General features: G+C 29.3%; 1 protein-coding gene across 1 annotated transcript; it reads right to left on the reverse strand.

Moving 5' to 3' along the window:
- Nucleotides 1-4804: 4804 nt before the first annotated feature.
- Nucleotides 4805-7624, reverse strand: LOC8283082 (ribonuclease H2 subunit C). The gene is made up of 4 exons (XM_002530387.3): nt 7197-7624; nt 7015-7107; nt 6710-6879; nt 4805-5267 (listed from the first exon to the last, which is right to left on the reverse strand). The coding sequence occupies exons 1-4, from the start codon at nt 7360-7362 to the stop codon at nt 5205-5207; spliced, it is 492 nt and encodes a 163-aa protein (XP_002530433.1). The 5' UTR covers nt 7363-7624; the 3' UTR covers nt 4805-5204.
- Between the last annotated feature and the right edge of the window lie 13320 nt (nt 7625-20944).

The raw sequence follows: 20944 nt of genomic DNA on the forward strand, positions 1-20944 counted from the left end.
GAAAATATCTTTTTTACTATCAACAAATTTTCTTTCAAAAATACTGTTAATTAAGTTTTTATTTCAAAAATATTGTATAACATATTTCAACTAGCATACGAAATTGATTTTTAAACTAAATGACATTCAATTGAAAGAATTTTTTTTTAAAAGTCCCTTAATTCATTTACATATTTTAATTAAGACTCTAAACTAACTTTTTTTTGTAATACTATTTCTCAAGGATTAACTTTTTCAAGTGCATACAATGCACGCAACTTCTAATATCGTATTAATTCTTTATATTAATTATTAAATTATTTATTAATTTAATATTATACTATCTATAAATTATATATACATTAGTATATATCTATATATATTAAAATAATATATAAATATACTAAAATTAATAAAAATAATTTCTTTTATCGTGTAAAATTTTTTAAAAAATATTTTTTGTTAAATTTATAGTGTTGTTATTTTTTAGCTGTTTCTCAATTATTTTTATTTGTTTTTCAATGGTATTTTGTTGTTCCTTTTATTATTTTTCAATTGCTTTTGGTTATTAAACTCAAAAACAATAAAAAAAAATACTAGTAAAATCATAAATTTAAAAGAAAAAGTTCAACAATTATGTTTTTGATATTTTAACACAATAAAACTAAAAAAATTATAAATTTAATAAAAATTAAATTATAGGTATTGCAAATTTTCTCTTTAATTCTTAAATTGTTTAGAGTTACCAAAATACCGAAACAAGCCTCATTTTTATGGCATCAATAACATTTATGCTTTCAAAAAATAAAGTTTACAAAAGTCTCTCTTTTAAACTAAATCTTTTATAAAACTATGCTAATTTTTCTTTTGGCTCATTTCCTACCGCAGCATTTTCTTTCCTCTTCAGCATTCTTATTTTTTCATTTTTCTCTTACAATTCATTTAATTTATTGTAATTATTTTTCATTTCACACGGAAGTTAAAGAATCGATTTCTCTAGCAAGAGTTATCCTATTATAAAAGCAAACTCCGCCTTGATTTTAACATAAAGTTAAACAATCAATTCGTACATTATGAATTGTCCTATTATATAAATAAACCCCCTTTTCAATATTGTCTCTAAAAAGTTGTTCTAATAATATAATTAAAAAAGACTCGCATATGGTAAACATGATTATGTTTTGATATTAATGCAATATAAGATAGCAACTATATATTTGTTGCTATAAAAGGGAAAATATTAGATAAAATAAATCAAGATGAAATTAGAATAGGTCAGCTCATGTGAATCTATAAAGAGCTGAGTCACATTTTTTTTTTTATTCCATTAAAGAAATAAACCAAGTCCTATAAGTAAACTATTCCACCAAAAATTTATTATTTATTTATTTTTAAAATTAATTTGAAAATATTTTTTATTTACATAAAAAATTGAAGTGAGAGAGATTAGAGAACGAAAGAAAGGAGTTGAGACCTAAAAGAAAAATAATATAATTTAATCTATAAATATGAAAATCAACCAAAAATAAATCAAACAACAACTATACCCCTCTTAGAATCAGCTAAACATAATGAAATCATTCAATTATAAGAAAAATATTAAATATACAAAATAAATAGAAATCAACAAAAATTTAAGGTTACATAACATACGGTCATATCTTTAAATTTTTAATGAAAAAAATAAAAGAGCAAATAAAAAAAAAGAATATGTCTATGATTTCCTATTTTATAAAGTTTTAAGAAAATCCATTCCAACAAAATAAATGCATAAAAATATAATATAATAAATTGAGACCGAAAAAAAATAAATAACAGTTCAAGAAAAAAAATTGAAAACAATTCTTTATAGATTTTAAAATCAACTAAATAGAAGTTAAACATCAATCAAGCATCAATTAAAATTAAATAAAATCATTCAATTAAGTAAAAAGATAATCTAACATAAATGAAATAAATATGTATAATAAAGAAATATAAAATACTTTTTTTATTGCTTTGTGATCTTATTTATGTTAAAAAAAAATCAAAACATATTCTATTTCTTAAGTCAGAAAATTAACAACAAGAAAATCAATTTTAAAAAATTGAATAAAATGAATCTAAAATGGTTAAAAAATCCAAATTATTTTATTCATTCTAAGACAAAAAATAAAAATATTTTGAAGCCAAATTGAGTAAAATCATAATGTTTGTTGACATTTTTATAACCTATTCTTTTTTGGTTTTTATTTTTTAAAATTAAAATCTTATTTGTGAAAGACAAACTCAAAAACTAGTGAAAAAATTACTCTTTAAATTTAAAAATTCCCACTTCCAATGTGACTTTTTAATATTGGAGCATAACTGTACATTTCTTTTATCAATTTTTTATATACATAACAAAGAAAATTCAATATACACGAGGAAAAAGGATGATAAAGGCATATTTAAGCTACTTTTATTTTCTTAATTGGGTATTAATGAGGTTTCTCTTTCTACGGTATCTATATGGATTTTAATTTTATATTGAATTTATTTATCAGTGATTATACTTTTTTCGAACATCAACAAAATCATTCAAAATAACTATATAATAGTCTAAATCTTTTCTTACTTACTATATTTATAGGACTTGAATTTGAAATTAAATAAATAATAAATTTGAAATGGAAATCTTCTTTTACTTACTATATTTATAGGACTTGAATTTGAAAATAAATAAATAATAAATTTCAAAATGGAAATCTTTTTTTACTTACTATATTTATATTTATAGGACTTGAATTTGAAAATAAATAAATAATAAATTCAAAATGGAATAATTAGCAATTACATTATTTTTAATCAGGTAGCCTTTCATAAATAATTAAACTATGCAATTAATATAGAGTTTAGTAATATTAAATGAAAATTGAATATATAATTTTGTGTTATTAAAGGATTATTTTAAGTATGATTAGCATTAAATTATGATAATAATTTGTGTAATTAATTTATTTGAGTTTATTTGATCAAATTAAAGAATTAATTATATTCAATTAATATTTGAAAATATAAATCAGCTAAATGAATGAATTAATTACATTCCTTTAATCGGGTCTTATATATAGGTCTACTACAATGCATGTGGAGGAACAATCAGCCATTATTTTATGTGGGATGGTAGCTAGGGGTGAGCACGATTTAAAAAAATTTGGAGATTATAAAATTTTCAAAACAGTATTAAATATCAAAATTTCAAAATTGAATTTTCAAAAATTGTATCGTAACATAAAAATTTTCATATCGAATCGCAATAATTTTTTGAAAAATTTGAATTTAATGAAACGGCTCGGTACAATACGAGATGGTACAAGATGATGAAAATTCAGAAATTTTTTTATTTTAAATGACTAAAAAATATTTTTTAGCTTAAATTAATTAGATTAAAATTAAAAAAATCATTATCTAAACTTGATGTATATAGCACAATTAAAAGGAGAGCTTGTATATATGAATATTATACATTTTGGTATTAAATAATTGACACATACTTCATCATTTAAAATTAATAAATATGTGTCAATCATTTATCGGTTTAATATATAGGTAGAGACATACATCAAGTCTAGGCAAGAATTTTTCTAAAATTAAATTAAAATATAAACAACAAAAACAAATATCACTATAATTACATATAAATATTCAACAACTATATGTTAGAGAAGTTTGTATCCAATCCATTAAGCTAATAAAAATTACATAATAAATAAATATATATATTTAATAAAGCCAAACATCTGTAATATTTTATTGTCCAACTGATAAATATATTTCACTCAATTCCTCTAATACAACATACTATTTTTTTAATAAAAGAAATTAATAAAAATTATATTTTATTAATTAGTTAAAAGATACATTATTAGTAAGAATTATTTTATAAACATGATTAATATCACATTAGCATTACGTTATTATAATATTAATCTATTTGGTTTCAGAATAAATTTTTTTGTAATTAAAGTTAAAAAAGTTAAATTCTATATTTTTTAGTTAAATGAATTATAATGGTATAAATTTAAAATTTTACTAAATTAAGATAGAATTAGAGAATAATTAATATTATAATAAAATGTAAAATCACATACTTCCAAACTCAAATTTGTTTGTGTGGAAATGATGGGTAAGCGTGTGCTCAATTTTAAGATCAATTAATTGCAAGATAAATAGATGGAGTAAAAAAAAAAAAAAAGAGAGAGAGAACAATGCTCAATTTAAAGAAAAAGTAAAAGATAAAATTAAGTGTTTCTCCTGAAAATGAAAGGAAAAGGGCAAAAGCATAAAAGTAAAAGAAAAACATAAAAAAAAAAAAAAAAGATATGAAAAGAACGGTGTAAAAATAAAACGTTTCGTAAAAAAGGCGTATAAGACGTCATTTTCCCCAAATAAACAACTACCGGCATTTAGTTGGCTTGTGCGGTATTGGGGAAAATGCTACAAATTATCATTTAATTTCATATTTATATTTGTTTTGGTTATAAAATTTAATTTTTTTATTTTACTTGAGTCATTTAATTTTAATTATTTCTTAATCACCTCTTAATCACTTTACCAAAGACGGATTGACACATCAGACATCTCTTTCTCAATTACCCTTTTCCCGTGACCTATTTTCAAACATAAAGGGGATCTAACAACCCACCTACAAAATAGAATTGAAAGTAATATTCATCAAAGCTTGAAGACGAATGTTGCATAAGAAATGTGAATTACTAATGCCTGATAAGACACAAAACTATGAATGACGGCTTCATGTGTCAGAAAAGATAACTTAGAATGACAAAGAACTAATCATGCTGCATACAGATTTAAACTAGCAAAACTAGCATTTCCATTATCAAATTTAACATATCTAACACACTCAGCTTTGGTCTCATGGTGACTGTATGGACAAGCCATTATCAATTATTAACGGCTAACCCAGAAGTTACAAAGTTGATGTCAAAATATGTTTGGCACTTCAAAGAGCCCAAATAAAAATACTTAGTTCATTCAAGTCTGAGGCTAACCTGGCAGAAGCGCAGTTTGAATAGACTGTGATACACAAGATGTAACTATTAACTTCAGATGCAGGCACATAGCTGTGTGTTTGTATGGCTCCAGGGAGTTTTTGCCATAGTGAAATGTAAAAACCTACTTCAAGGTTAGGATAATCAGATGCTAGCCAAATGTAGATTACAGATTGGAAACAATCACTGCATTCACTTTTTCTCCAGAGTGATAGATGCAGAAGCTAGATCTTCAGCAGTTACTGGCTTGTGCAGCTGCAGACATAATTCGGAAACAGATTTTTCAAGTAAGATGGTAATAATTTACAAAAACATTATGAATGATTGGTGCAGATTTATTCAAAATCAATAATAGGAAGCAAGAAGATATATAGATAATATAGATTCTGCAACTTAAGGCACAGATGATTCCTAGCAATATAAAATATTTTGGGTTTGGTCTAACTGCTGGGGACTAAAGAGCTAATAGTTACCATCAGTAACTGCAGCCGAAGTTCCCTAATCCAGTTTCACACTCATATAATTGCAAGAAAAAAAATATATCTGCAGAATAACCCATCTTCTACAAGATCCGAAGTTCATTAGAAAATGATTTAGAGTAAAATTAACTCTAATCACACAGAACTATTTGAAGATTTCTTATAAATTCTTGGGAACTTAAGACCAGGGAAAATAACATTGTGGATATAATTTGTATAATATCACTTAAAGAACCAGTACTTGGGAAATACCACTATTGGATACCAAATTTTCAAGAACGCAACTTTATTCCATTTGGTTGACAGTGAAAGATTACCAAAAATGTAATATTACTACCTAATTCGGTTTATAATTGGAACTCATGGATTTATTTGAACAAGCTTACTTCTATAACTTCAACTATAAATTTTATACTCTCTATACTATTTTCACATTGTGCAAATAAGAACCCAAGAGTATGCAACAATGTAAATCCATTATAGTCACCTTTCAATGAAAACTTTATCAATATGACATGATCAGGCAGATCATAGTATGAAATACCCAACGCGAAACTTTCTGATCATTACAACTTCTATATGATAAAAATGAAAGAAAAGAAAAAGCTAAATATAAAATAGTAACCAGAAAAAGATTAACTAAAAAAGAAGTAAAGGTTCAAAAATACATAAAACACAATATCATGCTAAAAAAGTAGCACAAAGGAGAAGTAGTAGTACTAGCGAATTCGTAATAAAAATAATAATAATTAATACCAACAGCAGCAGCAGCAGTACACAGAGGCGTACTCAACATAATCCAAATCTAATCGAATCGGCTACATGGACTATTTTCCTTCCTTTGCTCCACTTAACTTAGAGTGGCAAAGATCTAGAGTGGTTAAATCATTTTGAGCATGAAAAAATATTCTTTCCAAATGAGAAGAGAAAATGTTTAGCAAGATATTACTTTGTTAAGCTGGAGTCTCAATGAGGAAATTTCTATTTGAGTAAATAGAAAATGCTGGAATCATTCAATTATCAATAATTATAGCTAACGATCACAAAAATCTAACATCTCTATCTTTATCTCATAACAAAAGGATCAAAAAAATTCCTCTAAATTGAAGAGGAGGGGCAGGATTCCTAAAAATATGACAAACTGAATATGCTCTATCAAAGTAAAGATATATGAATTTCATTTTCTACAATTGAAAGTACAGAAAGTAAGAGACGAACCGCTTGAGCAACAGATAACCAATGGAAGGAACGCGAGAAAGTATCATCAAGTGAGGGCAAGGTGTCAAGATTCCAATATGTTACATTTTCAAATTTGGCATTCATCTCCCAACAGTTAGAATTTTCGTTTTCTTGAAAACACTTGTTCTTCTTTTTTCCAATCACAAACCCTACAAACACAACAAATACAAAATTATATATATATAAAATCAAAATGAGAGCGACTAAACTATGCATGCCGATGAAATTAAAGCCCAAGATTCTGATTATCATAAATTATATTACAAATGCAAAACTTTTTTTACCAGAATAACCAGGTGGAAGAGGAACAGTAGCACCCTGCAATTTCCTTCCTCTGAAATAAGATTCCTCTATAATTAATCCTTCCGATTCTACCCCTGCAATCATAGAAATTACACAAAATTAACAGACGAAAATGAAATTGATTAAGAGTTGTGTATGTGTGTTTATGGGGTTGTAATAGTACCGGTAGGGTTAGGTTTGAAATAGTGTGAAACGGCACAAGGACCGTCGTATTTGATGCAGCAAGGTAGGCGATGAATCTGACCACTGAGATTCGTCACTTCATCTTGATTTTTCGTTAAATTTATTATTCCCATTGTTCCCGCCTCCAAATTTCCCTCTTCCTCCATTTCTTATAAGATAATTGAATTGCAGTAGTAACTCTAACCCTAAATCTCACTCCTAAACGATTCCCTTATTGCTCAGTTTTCGATTCTCTCTCCCTCCCATCAAAATGCAGATTCATCGTCTTACTTTTCCCGCGTTTTTTCCTACCCAATCCTACCATAAAATCGAGGCGGTAAGACCCGGCCCGCCTGGGCTGCCTTTGATTAGGAGTGTAGTTGAACCGAACCGAACCCATATTTTACTAATTCATGTTTGATTTTTCTTTTTTCTTTCATCGAAAAGTTTTGAGAAATATGGAAAAAGGATCGCATTATATAAAAAATACAGTGGCCCAAAATTTATTGCAAAAATGTGAAAATTTCATCCTAGAATATCAAAGATATAATAATTTTTGCTTTTCATAACCGGAAACTTTAGTTGTGAAGGCTACTAGACTTGTGAGGAAAAAGTTTTTTACAGGCATGAATCTTTATTCATGGCTAGAAAGCTTCCTTTCACGGCTGAAAATGTTAGCCCAATATGCTTCTGTGGATTTAAAAACTCAAACATCTTGAGCTATATAACTGCAAATGGTAAACCATTTTTTTGATTAGAAACTTCAGTCAATTCACTACACCATTGTAATTTTGAGCAACTTCAAAATCAGCAATCTTCATACTTCAAAAAAATCGAAATATTTTATTGTTCATCTAGCCTTGACAGTTTGGACATATTTCAGTATTTCAGCCATTATGCTTACCATATACCTCGGATTGATGTAAGATCTTTTTCATATGAAACTATACGCCCCAGGGCTATATATCTAGAGAAAGGCATATTAAAATTCCTCTTATATAAATAATCCATCTAATCCAATTGATCTTATCTACTGCAATTAAATTTGACAACTTGAGCATAATTTACTCAAAAATCTGAAACTCTACTTTTCTAGTTCCAAATTTTTTTCTAATTTTTGTTCTTAAAACAAGATTAATGTAACTATCCATCCATGTATGGCTTGCACTCATAGACTTTTTCAAGTAGTTCAGTTTATTCTTCAAACTTCAGCTAACTGATTTTATTAATCGAGATCATCCAAGTCCACATGAGTTTCTTGACTCCACATGCTCTTTGCATTGCCCTTTTTTTCTCTATCACTTTTCTCATTTTTATTACTTCATGATTTTATTTTGATCTTTATATTGGCTTATGTATTCAAGTCCTTGACTCTTGAATCTATCTTCACATTTGTGTCTTAATCTTCATTTATATGCATCAATAATAATTAAATATTACCTACTAAGAACATCAATACTAACCAAAATTGTTAGTAGTAATAATAGATCGTGCATAAATAATTGATGAAAATCTCTCTGATACTTTTTAATAATTGGATGATCAGAGCACTTTGCTATATATCAATCTTGACTTATAAATATAAATTAAATTATTAATTAAAAAATTAATGTTAAATCAAATTAATTTAATTTATAATTTATATTCATTATCAAAACTTGTTAGATACCTACTAAGTTACACCCAAATAGGCCTTTCAAGTCTTAATACAAATTACGCTCTAAGCTTGACCTTAATCTAATATAAATGAGCTTAATTAGAAATAAATTAATTAAACATGTGATGGGTTAATATTTAAGCTAAATCTAAGCCTAATACCAAAGCATACCTTAAAGAGAGTAGGAGCTGTTATTAACTTGTTATTGATGTTAGTTTGACTAGAACTTCTAAGGTTGCTTTCACATAAGATCAGTTCTTTTTGGATTCTCTACACAGATTTTCTAATGGGCTAATATTCGAACAGTTGAAGAATGTTGATATAAATTTATTATTTATTCTGAAAGAATAAAAAAAGTAGATGAATTAGCATTATTATCATTTTATAATTATTGTATTTTATATTTATATATAGTAATGACTATGTACTATAATGTTAATAATATTCTTTTTATAATTAATCTCTTTTTTCCAATAGTAATGCCCACTATTTTTTACTTGATAAATACTTACCCTACATATTATTTGAGGGTGCCAATAATGAAATTATTGAAAATTTAATTACGTTGTCACTAATTTCTATTTTTTATTCATTATATATATATATATATATTCTTTTTTAAAAACTAATTTCTTATATTTACGATCTCCTTCAACATGTAAATAATGGTTTAAAAAATAAAATTGAAAACAATTTTTTATAGATCAAATCAATCAAATATTAACCAAACACTAACCGCATATTAACCAAACATCAAATATACATCAATGAACTCATTCAATTACTTAAACAAATATAAAATAAATAGAAAATAAAAAATAAAATAAATAACAAAATAAATTCTATCTTCAAACTACTCACTTATTTTATCTGTTTCCTTATCAATTACTTATCTTGATCATATATGTTTGCTAATATTTAATGGCAAGCAAAACCCTAAAATATCTAAAATCAGCCCATAACTTTACCATTTCTTTCTTTAGTCATTTTCTTCGTCAACATAATAAGTAAAGAACAACCATAATCAACAATATAACATAGTAAATCTAAATATTGACACTTGATTTTTAAACAAAAAGAAAATAATTACTAATATTTTCAATCTTCTCCGATAGGTAAATAACAATTCAAGAAAAGAAATTGAAAACCATTCTTTATAGATCTGGACATCAACTAAACATCAACCATTTTCATCTTACAATCAATTAAATTATTCAATTGCATACAAAAACCTAAAATAAAAAAGATAAATAAACAATAAAAAAATACATATTAAAAATAAAAAATAATTACATAAACTGTTCAAAAAAAATTAAACCTTTTTATAGAGAGAAAATCCAACAAATTTTAAGAGATTTCCAAAAGGATAATATTTTTTTTTACTTGAAAAAGAGAATTAAAATGAGAAAATTCAGAGAAACTAAAAAAGAAGTTGAGATCCAAAAGAAAAAAGAAAAAATAACAGTTCAATAAAAGAAATTAAAAATAATTCTTTATAAATTTTAAAATCAATCAAACATCAGTGAAACCATTTGATTAGATAAAAAAAATAAATCTAAAGCAATAATAAAATATGTACTCAGATGAGCTTATATATATAGTTAAGAGGGACTTAAAGATAAGTAACTAAAAAATTAATGCTATAAAATATAAAAAGTCAGTACTAGACAAGAAAGAAAAATAAATCAAATTCAACTAAAAAGTTAATAAAGATTCTATTTTAATCAATACCACTTTCAAAAAATAAAAATAAGGAAAACTATTACAATATAAAAATAATAAATAAATAGATAAAATAAATAAAAAATAATAGTTGAAGGATAAAAAGAGAAAGAAAGTGAAAAAGTTATCTAGGCATCTATGGGTGTCTCTTCTATCTCTTAGTCGGCCTCCTTCCTCTGCCTTTTCATAGAATACTTTCTACTTGATTTTTTTTCTTTTTTCCTCTTCTTTTTGGAGAGGGATATATATAGCTCTTGCTCTGAATATCCTCCTATTTATTATTCTGAAGGTCATAAAAATATACGAACCGCCTACTCTTTAAAGCCCTACCAAAAAAAAAAAAAAATGAAAGCTGCTTGCCATTGTTAATACAAGTGCTCTATCTTACTAATAATAAAGAGGCTTGAAAGCTGCAAAGAAAGTCGAGCTGCTCTAATCAAGCTGTGAAATCGGTATAGTAAGGTATTAGAAGTGTTTAGCGAATATAGAGAAACACACTAAAAAGAGCACTGTGCTGGGATTGATCCATTCTTTATAGTAGCCCTTCTTCTTTCCTGTCTCAAGCTGTGCTTTCTAACAGCCTGACGAAAAAGAAGCCAGTACTTTCATGGCGTCCTAGTAGCCCGACTTCGTTGATAGAACCAAATTCTTCATATACATATATATATATATATATATATATATATACATATACATATATATATCTATATATACCTTCATGGAATATATATTAAGAGAAAAGTATAAACAACATGTATGTAATTTAGTCTGGCTCGACCATTACCTTTGATGACTAACTACAGATGCCTGCCAACATCTCGCTACAAATGGCATTGGTAGAACCAAATTGGCACCCATCTGATTTAAAGATTCCGGTATAATTGGTCTATGCAAATTTTTGGAGAAAACACATCATTAGTCTCTTCTTAATCTTGCTTTTTCTATCTGAAGGCTAGGGTTTCGTAGGTTTTGTCATAGTCTTGGGATCAAGTGTTTGTCTCTTTTTAAGGTTTGGTCCATATGTTTGATGGTTCGATAGGGTCGACAAGGAAGGAGTTTGGACGAGATTTGAGGCTGAGGGATGATGAAGAGACGAAATTAGTTTTGGAAAATGAATCTAATAGAGAAGATGATCTTAAGATTAAACTGTGTCTGGATGCAAAATTTCTCACTAACAAATAGGAGAACATTGAGTCAATTCGGAGAACCTTCAATCAAATCTGAAAATTGAGTAAGAGATTTGGGATGAAAGAGTGGACTAAGAATATTTTTATCATACAGTTCTTTCATGTAAGGGATAAGGAGAGGGTGTTGAAGGGTAGTCCATAGTATTTTGATAATCATTATATGTTATTGGCGGAATTAAGGGGCAATGTTAGTCATACGAAAATAAAATTTAATAAAGTTCGATTTTGGATTAGATTTTTAAATTTACTCACACCGAGAATGAATGTTAATATTGCTCGAATAATAATAGGTTGAGTGAGACGAGTCATTGAAATTGATGAAGAAAGGCTTGGGGGATGGTGTAGATATTTCAGGATTAGAGTTGCGGTTTGTGTAGAGAAGTCGCTACCTAGAGGTATCATGTTACATGAGACCAATAAAAAATCTCGTTGGTTAATTTTTGTATATGAAAGATTGGGTAATTTTGGTTATGCTTGTGGATCTCTATGGCATACAAATGTTGATTGTGAACTTTTGGAGGTTATTCTTGAAAAGAAGGATTATCAGTATGCGGCGTGGTTGAGAGCTTCTCCTCTAAAAATAATTAAAAAAGGTCAGAGGGAGGATATAAAAAAGGAGGAAAAACTGATTAAGGATCTTGTAAATAAATTAAACTTTGGTGAGGTAAATAGAAAAGGTGTTGGCAGATTACATGAAAATCAAGCTGATTTACTTTCGTCACCAATTTAGAAGGAGGTGATGGCGTCTTTGGGCATAGGTGAAGGAAGAGTTAAGCATGATAGTGATTATGAGGGGGCCAGACGTCATTGTAGGATGTAAACGTGCATGAAAATGAGGACGTGAATGGTGTGTATGGGACTGTTATAGCTAAAACTCAAGAGAAGCATAGTATGATTTTCGTGTTAGGCGAACAACATGAGGTAATGAGGGATAGGAGAAGAAAGTGGAAAAGAGAGGCATGTGTTACCCATCCGAATGGTTCTAGCAATATCGCCATGGAAATGGGTAAAGGAAAATTTAATGTCTATGTAATAGAGCTTGGGAAGAATGAGGGAAACAATTGTAAAAATGGAAAGAGATCTAAGAGGGAGTTGGATGCAACTCTAAATATTTGTATATCGACCGACTCGGGTGATGACCAGTTTCTTCGAGAGCCATGAAACACTAGGTTTGGGAAATCCCCGACCAATTCATGTCCTTTGGGATTTAATCCGAAATATTTTTCCAACTTTATTATTTTTATCAAAACAAAGTTAAGTAAGAGTGAAATAGCTATTGTGGTTGCATTGCTAGGTTTTCTTAATTATATTGGGGTAGATAGTGAAGGAATGGTGGAGGATTAGCTTTGGTTTGGACAAATAGATTGGAGGTTAGACTTAGGTCATCATCATTACATCATATTGATGTCTATGTTAAGGACTCTAGTTCAATGAGGGAGTGGAAAGTCACCGATTTTTACAGGTGCTGTAAAGATATTGATAAATGGCAATCGTGGGTTCTACTTGATGAGTTAGGTGAAGAACCTCATGGAGCTTGGGTAATAGGGGGTGATTCAAGTGAAATAATGTGGGATAGTGAACGGGGGGAGGGGGTGTAGAGTTCGAGAGCTAGCTATGATGCAAAGATTCAGAGATGTAATGGACAGGTTGGGCAGGTTGTAAATATACATGGTGTATAGGGTATTATGGATAGGATGGGTATTATAGAGCGACTAGATAGGGTGCTAAAGAATGATGCTTGGATTGATATCTGGCCTCAATATGAAATTATGGTTGCAGTGAGGGAGTACTCGGACCTTGCACCGGTGATTTGTGATGGTAAGTCTAAAAGAGTGATTAATTCGGGTTCTTGAGTAAAGCTAAGAAGGTTTGAGGCACATTGGGTCAAAAGGTCAGATTGTAAGTTGATAGTGTGGGATAGTTGGAGGAATGGCCTAAGTATAGTGAACTGGATTGATGTCTATGCAAGGGTAGAGAATTGTCTTAACTCTTTAGTGAGATGAAATGAAGCAATGGTTGGTGATATAAAAGGAAAAATCAAATTCTTGTGATCTAAGCTTTAACAATTACAGAATCAGATACCTCGACATAGTATTATTCAAGAATTGAATAGAGTTGAGAATGAGATTGATGGGTTGTTAGAAAGAGAGGAACTCTATTGGAAGAAAAGGCCCAAAGTCCATTGGCTTAAGGAAGGGGACAAAAATATAGCCTACTTCCATGTAAAGGCAAATGAAAGAAGGAGGGAGAATTATATTGGAGGGATTTATAATGCGAATGGGGAATCAAAGGGGGATGAAGTAGAGGTGGGTGGTGTTGTAGTTGATTATTTAAGTCCTTGTTTACCTCATCGAACCCGTCTCAGATTAATGAAGCTTAGAAGGGGTCCAAACATCTTTATCTCAAGATGAATGGTAAGATTTGTAGAGGCCTTGCTCTAGGGAGGAAGTTCAAAAAGCCCTTTTTCTAAATGCATCATAATAAAGCTCTTGGCCTTGACAGTATGCCCCCTTTGTTTTATCAAAAGTTTTGGCATATTGTTAATTCTGATATGTCTAATATTATTCTTAATTTTCTAAATGGTGCCTTTTTTCCTAATACTTTAAATCATACGTATGTTATACTTATTTCAAAAATGAATCAACCAAATTCCATAAAGGATTTCAGACCAATCAGCTTGTGTAATGTGCTTTATAAGATTGTCTCAAAAGTTTTGGCTAATAGGTTAAAGTCAGTTCTTCCCTCTCTTATCTCCCAGAACCATAGTGCATTTATTCATAAAAGATTAATCACTGATAACATCTTGGTGGCTTTTGAGTGTTTTCATCACATAGAAAAATAAACAAGGACAAAAAGGTTCACTTGACTCTTAAATTAGACATGAGCAAGACCTATGATCGTATTGAGTGGCATTTTATGGATCAGATGATGTGCAAGATGGGTTTCCTTGATTGTTTTAGAAATATTTTGATGAGATGTATTTCCACTATTTCTTTCTCTGTTTTGATCAATGGACATCCTCACGGTTTATTTAATCTTGGAAGAGGGCTCTATCAAAGGGATTCTCTCTCACCTTTTTTATTTGTTCTTTATGCTAAAGCATTTTCAAGTTTTTTGTTGAAGGCAGATATTGAAGGGAGAATTCATGGGATCCATGTTGCTAGACAAGCCTGGGTAGTCTCACATCTATTTTTTGCAGACAACTCCATTATCTTTAGTAGATCAACTATTAATGAGGTTGTGGAGATTAAAAGAATCACTTCTCTATATAAGAGCACGTCATGATAAGTAATAAACCTGGATAAATCGGGTTTATATTTTAGCAAAGGGGTTCCCACAGTGAGGAAAGATATATTATATAGAGTGTTGGGGTTCATGGAGGTAGAAAAGCATGAAAAATATCTAGGCTTTCCAATAATTATAGGCATCTAAAAAAAGGTCTTTAGTAGGGTTAAAGAGTGAGTGGCTAAGAAGTTATAGGGATGGAAGGAGAAATCCCTCTCTGTTGTTGCTAGGAAGTGCTTATAAAATTCATGGTGCAATCAATTCCCACGTATGTGATGATCATCTTTATGCTTCCTTCCAATGTGTTAAATGAAATTTAATCTTTGATTGCCAATTTTTGATAGCGTAAGAGTAGTACTGGCAATAAAATACATTGGCTTCAATAGAAAAAATTATATACACTTAAAAAGAAGGGCAACATGGGCTTCAGGGATGTGGAGCTTTCAATAAAGCTTTGCTTGCAAAGCAAGATTGGAAACTTATTCAAGATGGAAATTCTTTGGTTGCAAGAATCTTAAACTCGAGGTATTATCCTAATGTAGATTTTCTCGAAGCTAGATTGAGGTATATGCCAAGTTATACTTGGCAAAGTATTGTGGGAGCTAGGGACCTTCTCCAATTGGGGCTGAGATGGAGAGTGGGAGATGGTGTTATAAAAAAAGGAATTTGATGGAGCTTGAGGCATGCAAGAATGGCACTAGTCCTTAAGGATTTACTTTGTAATCCCTAAGAATTCAACAAGCAGTAGCAAAAATAATTTTAATCCAGCAAAGCAGAGGAAGAAGGAGAAGTAGAAAGTATAATATTTAAAATACTAAGTAATGGAATGTATTTATAGTGTTAAAATTATAACGTTATAATAACACATCTACAAAATTATTAAGGAGATATTCTCTCAACTAGTTAAATATTACAGCAAAAGAATAGTAAAAAATAAGTGACTATTGAAAAACACTAAATAGAAAATAAACATTTTAAGGCAAAGTAAATTTAAATAAATGAAAAAGTATTAAAAATTATCTTGGATTTAGCCCAAATCCATTCATAAATTTATACTTGAACTAGACTTTTGGCTCAATTTTTGTGCGTGCGAACCCAACACTCCATAAGACTCTTTACAAGCCCAAATAAGAGGATTTCTTTATAAACAAACGTATAGGCTTTCATTTTAAGAATATGGCATAAAATATTTTTTGAATTACAAGACATATATCCAATAATCCCCTATATGTTTCAAAAATATTTTATAAAAAATAAATAATTTTGCTGGATTTCTCATGAGTATAGAATGCTGGTGTCTTTTTTACTATGAACTAGACCTATAATGATAAGACATAACATATAAAGTTGTTGGTGAAGTAATTAACTTCTATGAACTAAACACTCTTTGTTGTAGGTTAGTGCCTTATCAATCACATTACACCCTCATAATTTCTATTGTTTTATACGATTTTGCGCTAAATAGGCCATGCGCGTGCCTGGTAATTCATGAGAGCTTTAGAGATTTTATCATAATCTCATAAGTGCAGCCCCGTTCCATATTCATATAGGTGATTTTATCAAGTATATTCTACAATTAAAAAACCACCCTTAAGGGATATGAAATACATTAAGAGCTTTTAGCTCATCCTCTCATTTATTGCAGTCTAGCACTACTCACACTATAAGAAGAAAATTATTATGCTAGCAGGATTAACAAGTGACTTATTTTTACCCATATGAACCTTATTCATGGGATCTCCAATCATAAAGTTTGGGTTCCTATCACTGTTAATATCTCATATTGGCTTAAGTCCCATTCCCTTTGATGTTTCGTTAATTAGCTTTCTTCCCAAAGGTTTAGCCAAAGGATTGGTCAAATTCACTTCTGACTTCACATAATCAATGAAAATAATTCCATCTTTCAATAGCATCTTTCAATAGTTGTTTGATCATATCATGTCTTAGACGAATGTATCTATTCTTACCATTGAAGGCTTTATTCTTTGCTACAGCAATTGCTGCTTGGAAAACACAATGCATAGATGAAGAAGGTGTTGATTTTAAACCCAATGGAATACTTGCTAAAAGATTTCTCAATCACTCAGCCTCATTGCCAGTGAATTCTAGAGCAACACACTCTAACTCCATAGTAGATTTTGCAGTAATAGTCTGTTTAGTTGACTTCTAGGTAACTGCATACCCACCTAGAGTGAATATGAGATCCAGTTAGCATCATTGTACCCTTCTAATATAGTAGAAATGCACTATAAAAAATACTATAGTTCATGGTACTTTTCAAATACTTCATTAGTCTGACTAATGCAGCCTAATGATCACGATTGGGATTATGTATATATCTGCTCAATCTACATACAACATAAGCAATATCAGGTAGAGAGAAATTTATTAAATACAATAGATTTTTAATAATATGTGCATACTCAGATTAGGCAACATGATCACCTCTATTTTTCTTTAATTGAGTGTTAACATTATAAGGGGTATTCACTGGTATGACATTAAAATATCCAAACTTCTTAAAATATTTTTGAGATAGCATTATGCTATCATTCTTCCTTATGATTTTAATACCCAAAATAATACTTATTTCACTCATGTCTTGCATATCAAGTTTAGAAGCAAGAAACTCTTTAGCTTTATGTAGTATACTAAGGCTAGTACCAAATATGAGCATGTCATCCACATATAAACAAATAGTCGCTCACCATCAACAAGTTTCATATAAATATATTTATCTACTTGAACAGAAGAGAAACCATCACATAATAAAACTTGATCAGATTTCTCATGCCACTGCTTAGGAGCTTGTTTTAAACCATATAAAGATTTTAGTAATTCGCAAATTTTGTTTTCTTGTCCATAAATAACGCAACCTTCAGGTTGCACCATATAAATTTATTCTTCTAAATTACCATTTAAAAAAGTAGTTTTAACATCCATTTAATGAATAAAAAGCTTATAGATTGAAGTTTTTAGCAATCAAAACTCGGATACAAGAAATTCTCGTCACAAGTGCAAAAGTATCAAAAGAATTAATATTTTTTTCTTAGTAAAACCTTTTGTAACCAATTTTGCCTTATATTTTTCAATAGATCCATCAAGATTATATTTTCTTTTAAAAAATTATTTGTAGCCAATATGTTTAGTAGCAAGTGGTATATCAACCAAAATCCAAGTTTATTTTGTGAAATAGAATCAATTTCGATTTTAATTGCTTCTTTCCAAAATATAGAGTGAGAAGAAGAAATAGCATCAAAAAAATATCAAAAGATCATTTTCAACAAGATAAGTGTAAAAATTATTTTCAAAAGAATTTTTTTTCTTTGTCTTTTACTCCTCTTAACTCCTCAAAAGAGTTTTCAAAAATATTTTTAGCAGGTGCGTGAGAAACAATCTCAGATTTTAAAGGAAACAAATGTTCAAAGAACTCAACATTTTTTGTCTCAATAATAGTATTAACATTGAACACATCACTCTCAAAACAAGAAATCTATATGCAACACTATGATCAGCATAACCAATAAATATGCAATCAGATGTTTTAGAACTAATTTTTATTTTCTTAAGGTCATGCAACATAACCTTAGCTAGACACCCTCATACTTCTAAATATGTAAGGTTAGGCATATAGCCCTTCCACATATCATATGGTGTCTTATCGATTTTCTTATATAGAATCTTATTTTATAAATGACATGCAGACAAAATAGTTTCACCCTATAAATTATCAGGTGTAGAAGAACTAATAAGCATAGCATTCATCATTTCTTTTAAAGTTCTATTTTTCCTTTCATCTACTCCATTTGATTCAGGTGAATAAGGAAGAGTAATTTCATGAATTATTCCTTCTTTTTCATAAAAGTCATTAAATAAAAATATATTCACCTCATATATCTGATCTAACCCTTTTAATCTTTTTATTTAATTGATTTTCAACTTCAACTTTATATAAAAGAAACATATCAAAAGCCTCATCTTTATTTCTAAGTAAATATACTTTAGTATATCTAGAAAAATCGTCGATAAAAGTTACATAATATTTCTTACCAACTCTAGTCATAGTTTGTTTTAACTCTCCTAAATCAATATGAATTACACTAGGCAATTCAGATTCTCTATGGACAAAAAATATATTTTTTTAGTTAACTTAGCTTCACAATATATTTCACATTTATTCATACATGTATTATTAATAGAAGAAATTAAGCCTATAGATTATATTTTATAAATATAACTAGCACTAATATGTCCTAATCTAACATATGCCATAAATCAATTGAATCAATCAGTTAAGTAGAAGAAGACATTTTCATTCATAACATTGGAAATGTTAAGTATAAAAAGTCCTTAATTCAATAACCCTTGTCCACAAACACATTATTCTTTGTATCATAATCTTGTCAGATTCAAATGATGCATTAATCCAACCTTTCCCAATAAAGCCACAGAAATTAAGTTTGCTCTAATATAAAGTATATGGAGCACTTCATTAAAAGATAGAATCTTGCTAGATGTGAGTTTGAGAAGAACTTTCTCTTTACCAGAATCTTTACAATTTGAGAATCACCAAGATATACATATTCTTCTCTACCCCTACTAGAGTGTAGAAGGTAAAAACATATTTATTTGCACAAATATATCTAGTAGCATTAGAGTCTACCACCCATTCTTTCACATTGACTACAAGATTAGTCTGAAAAATAACTGCAATAATTATGTCATCTCCTTCGACCAAATTTGCCTTTGGCTTAAGAGGATTGTCATTTCTCACTCTTCTTCTGCACTGAGGTGCATGATGACCTGGCTTTCCACAAATAAAGCAGCTTCCTTTTTTCTTGAAGATAGTGGACTTAGCAACTTTAGGTTGGTAATCAAAGTGAGGAGGTTTATTGTCGTACCTTTTATTGTGAACTTTTCTTTGCACTAGATTTGCTTTCGAAGCCATCTCCTTTATTTTAGCAGCTTTGAGTTTTCTTCGATTGGTGTCTTCGATTATGATAAGGTGATCAAATCTGCAAGTGACAGTTGCTTGTCCTTGTGCTTCAACTGTTTTTTATAGTCTTTCCATGAATCTGGCAGCTTCTCAATTAAAAGGCTCTCCTTAAGGGTAATACTTTTAGTTTTCAAATCTTTCAAAAGCTTATGGTATTCATTAGTGTGCATCTTGATGTCTTTGTCATCTATCATCTCCTATCTATAATAGTTTCCAATCACAAACTTTTATTTGCCAACATCCTCAGCAGTGTACTTGAGGTTGATTGAGTCTCATATTTCTTTTGCTTCTTTATAGGAACAGCAGACATCAAAAGGTTCATTAGAAAGAGTACTAATAATTATATGCCTATATACCTTATTAGCATGGGTCCATAATTTGATTTGCTTTAGATCAGCATTTGGCTCGGGTTTGGGATCTGTTATGGCAGAAGCAACGCCATGCATGTCAATAATAGAGAAAACTCATTTTTGCCATCTTTTATAGTTTTAGCCACCAAAAGACTTCGATCTTGGAGATGTCAGGAAAAGGTTTGGCATATGGCATGGACGGCGGACAGCATTGGAGCCAGCAATATTCGTAGAAGTAGCATTGCCATTAGAAATCATCCTGTAGACTGAATCCTTAAGATTGTTATAAAAAAATGAGTTTGATGGAGCTTGAGGCATGTAAGGATGGCACTGTCCTTGAGGATTTACTTTGTAATCCCCCAAGATTCAACAAGCAATAGCAAAAATAATTTTAACCCAATAGGCAGAGAAAGAAGGAGAAGTAAAAAGTATAATGTTTAAAATTCTCAGTAATGGAGTGTATTTATAGTGTTAAAATTATAACGTTATAATATAATGTCCACAAAATTATTTAGGAGATATTCTCTTCTCTAGTTGAACGTTACACCAAAA

Source organism: Ricinus communis, chromosome 4 (genome assembly GCF_019578655.1).
Source record: "Ricinus communis isolate WT05 ecotype wild-type chromosome 4, ASM1957865v1, whole genome shotgun sequence".
NCBI lineage: Eukaryota > Viridiplantae > Streptophyta > Magnoliopsida > Malpighiales > Euphorbiaceae > Ricinus > Ricinus communis.

Coding starts and splice junctions, on each gene's coding strand:
- LOC8283082 (XM_002530387.3), bottom strand. CDS start 7,362: ATGGAGGAAGAGGGAAATTTGGAGGCGGGAACAATGGGAATAATAAAT. Junction 6,880..7,014: donor TCTTCCACCTGGTTATTCTG/GTAAAAAAAGTT, acceptor TTGTGTTTGTAG/GGTTTGTGATTGGAAAAAAG. Junction 5,268..6,709: donor GGTTATCTGTTGCTCAAGCG/GTTCGTCTCTTA, acceptor TTATGTCTGCAG/CTGCACAAGCCAGTAACTGC.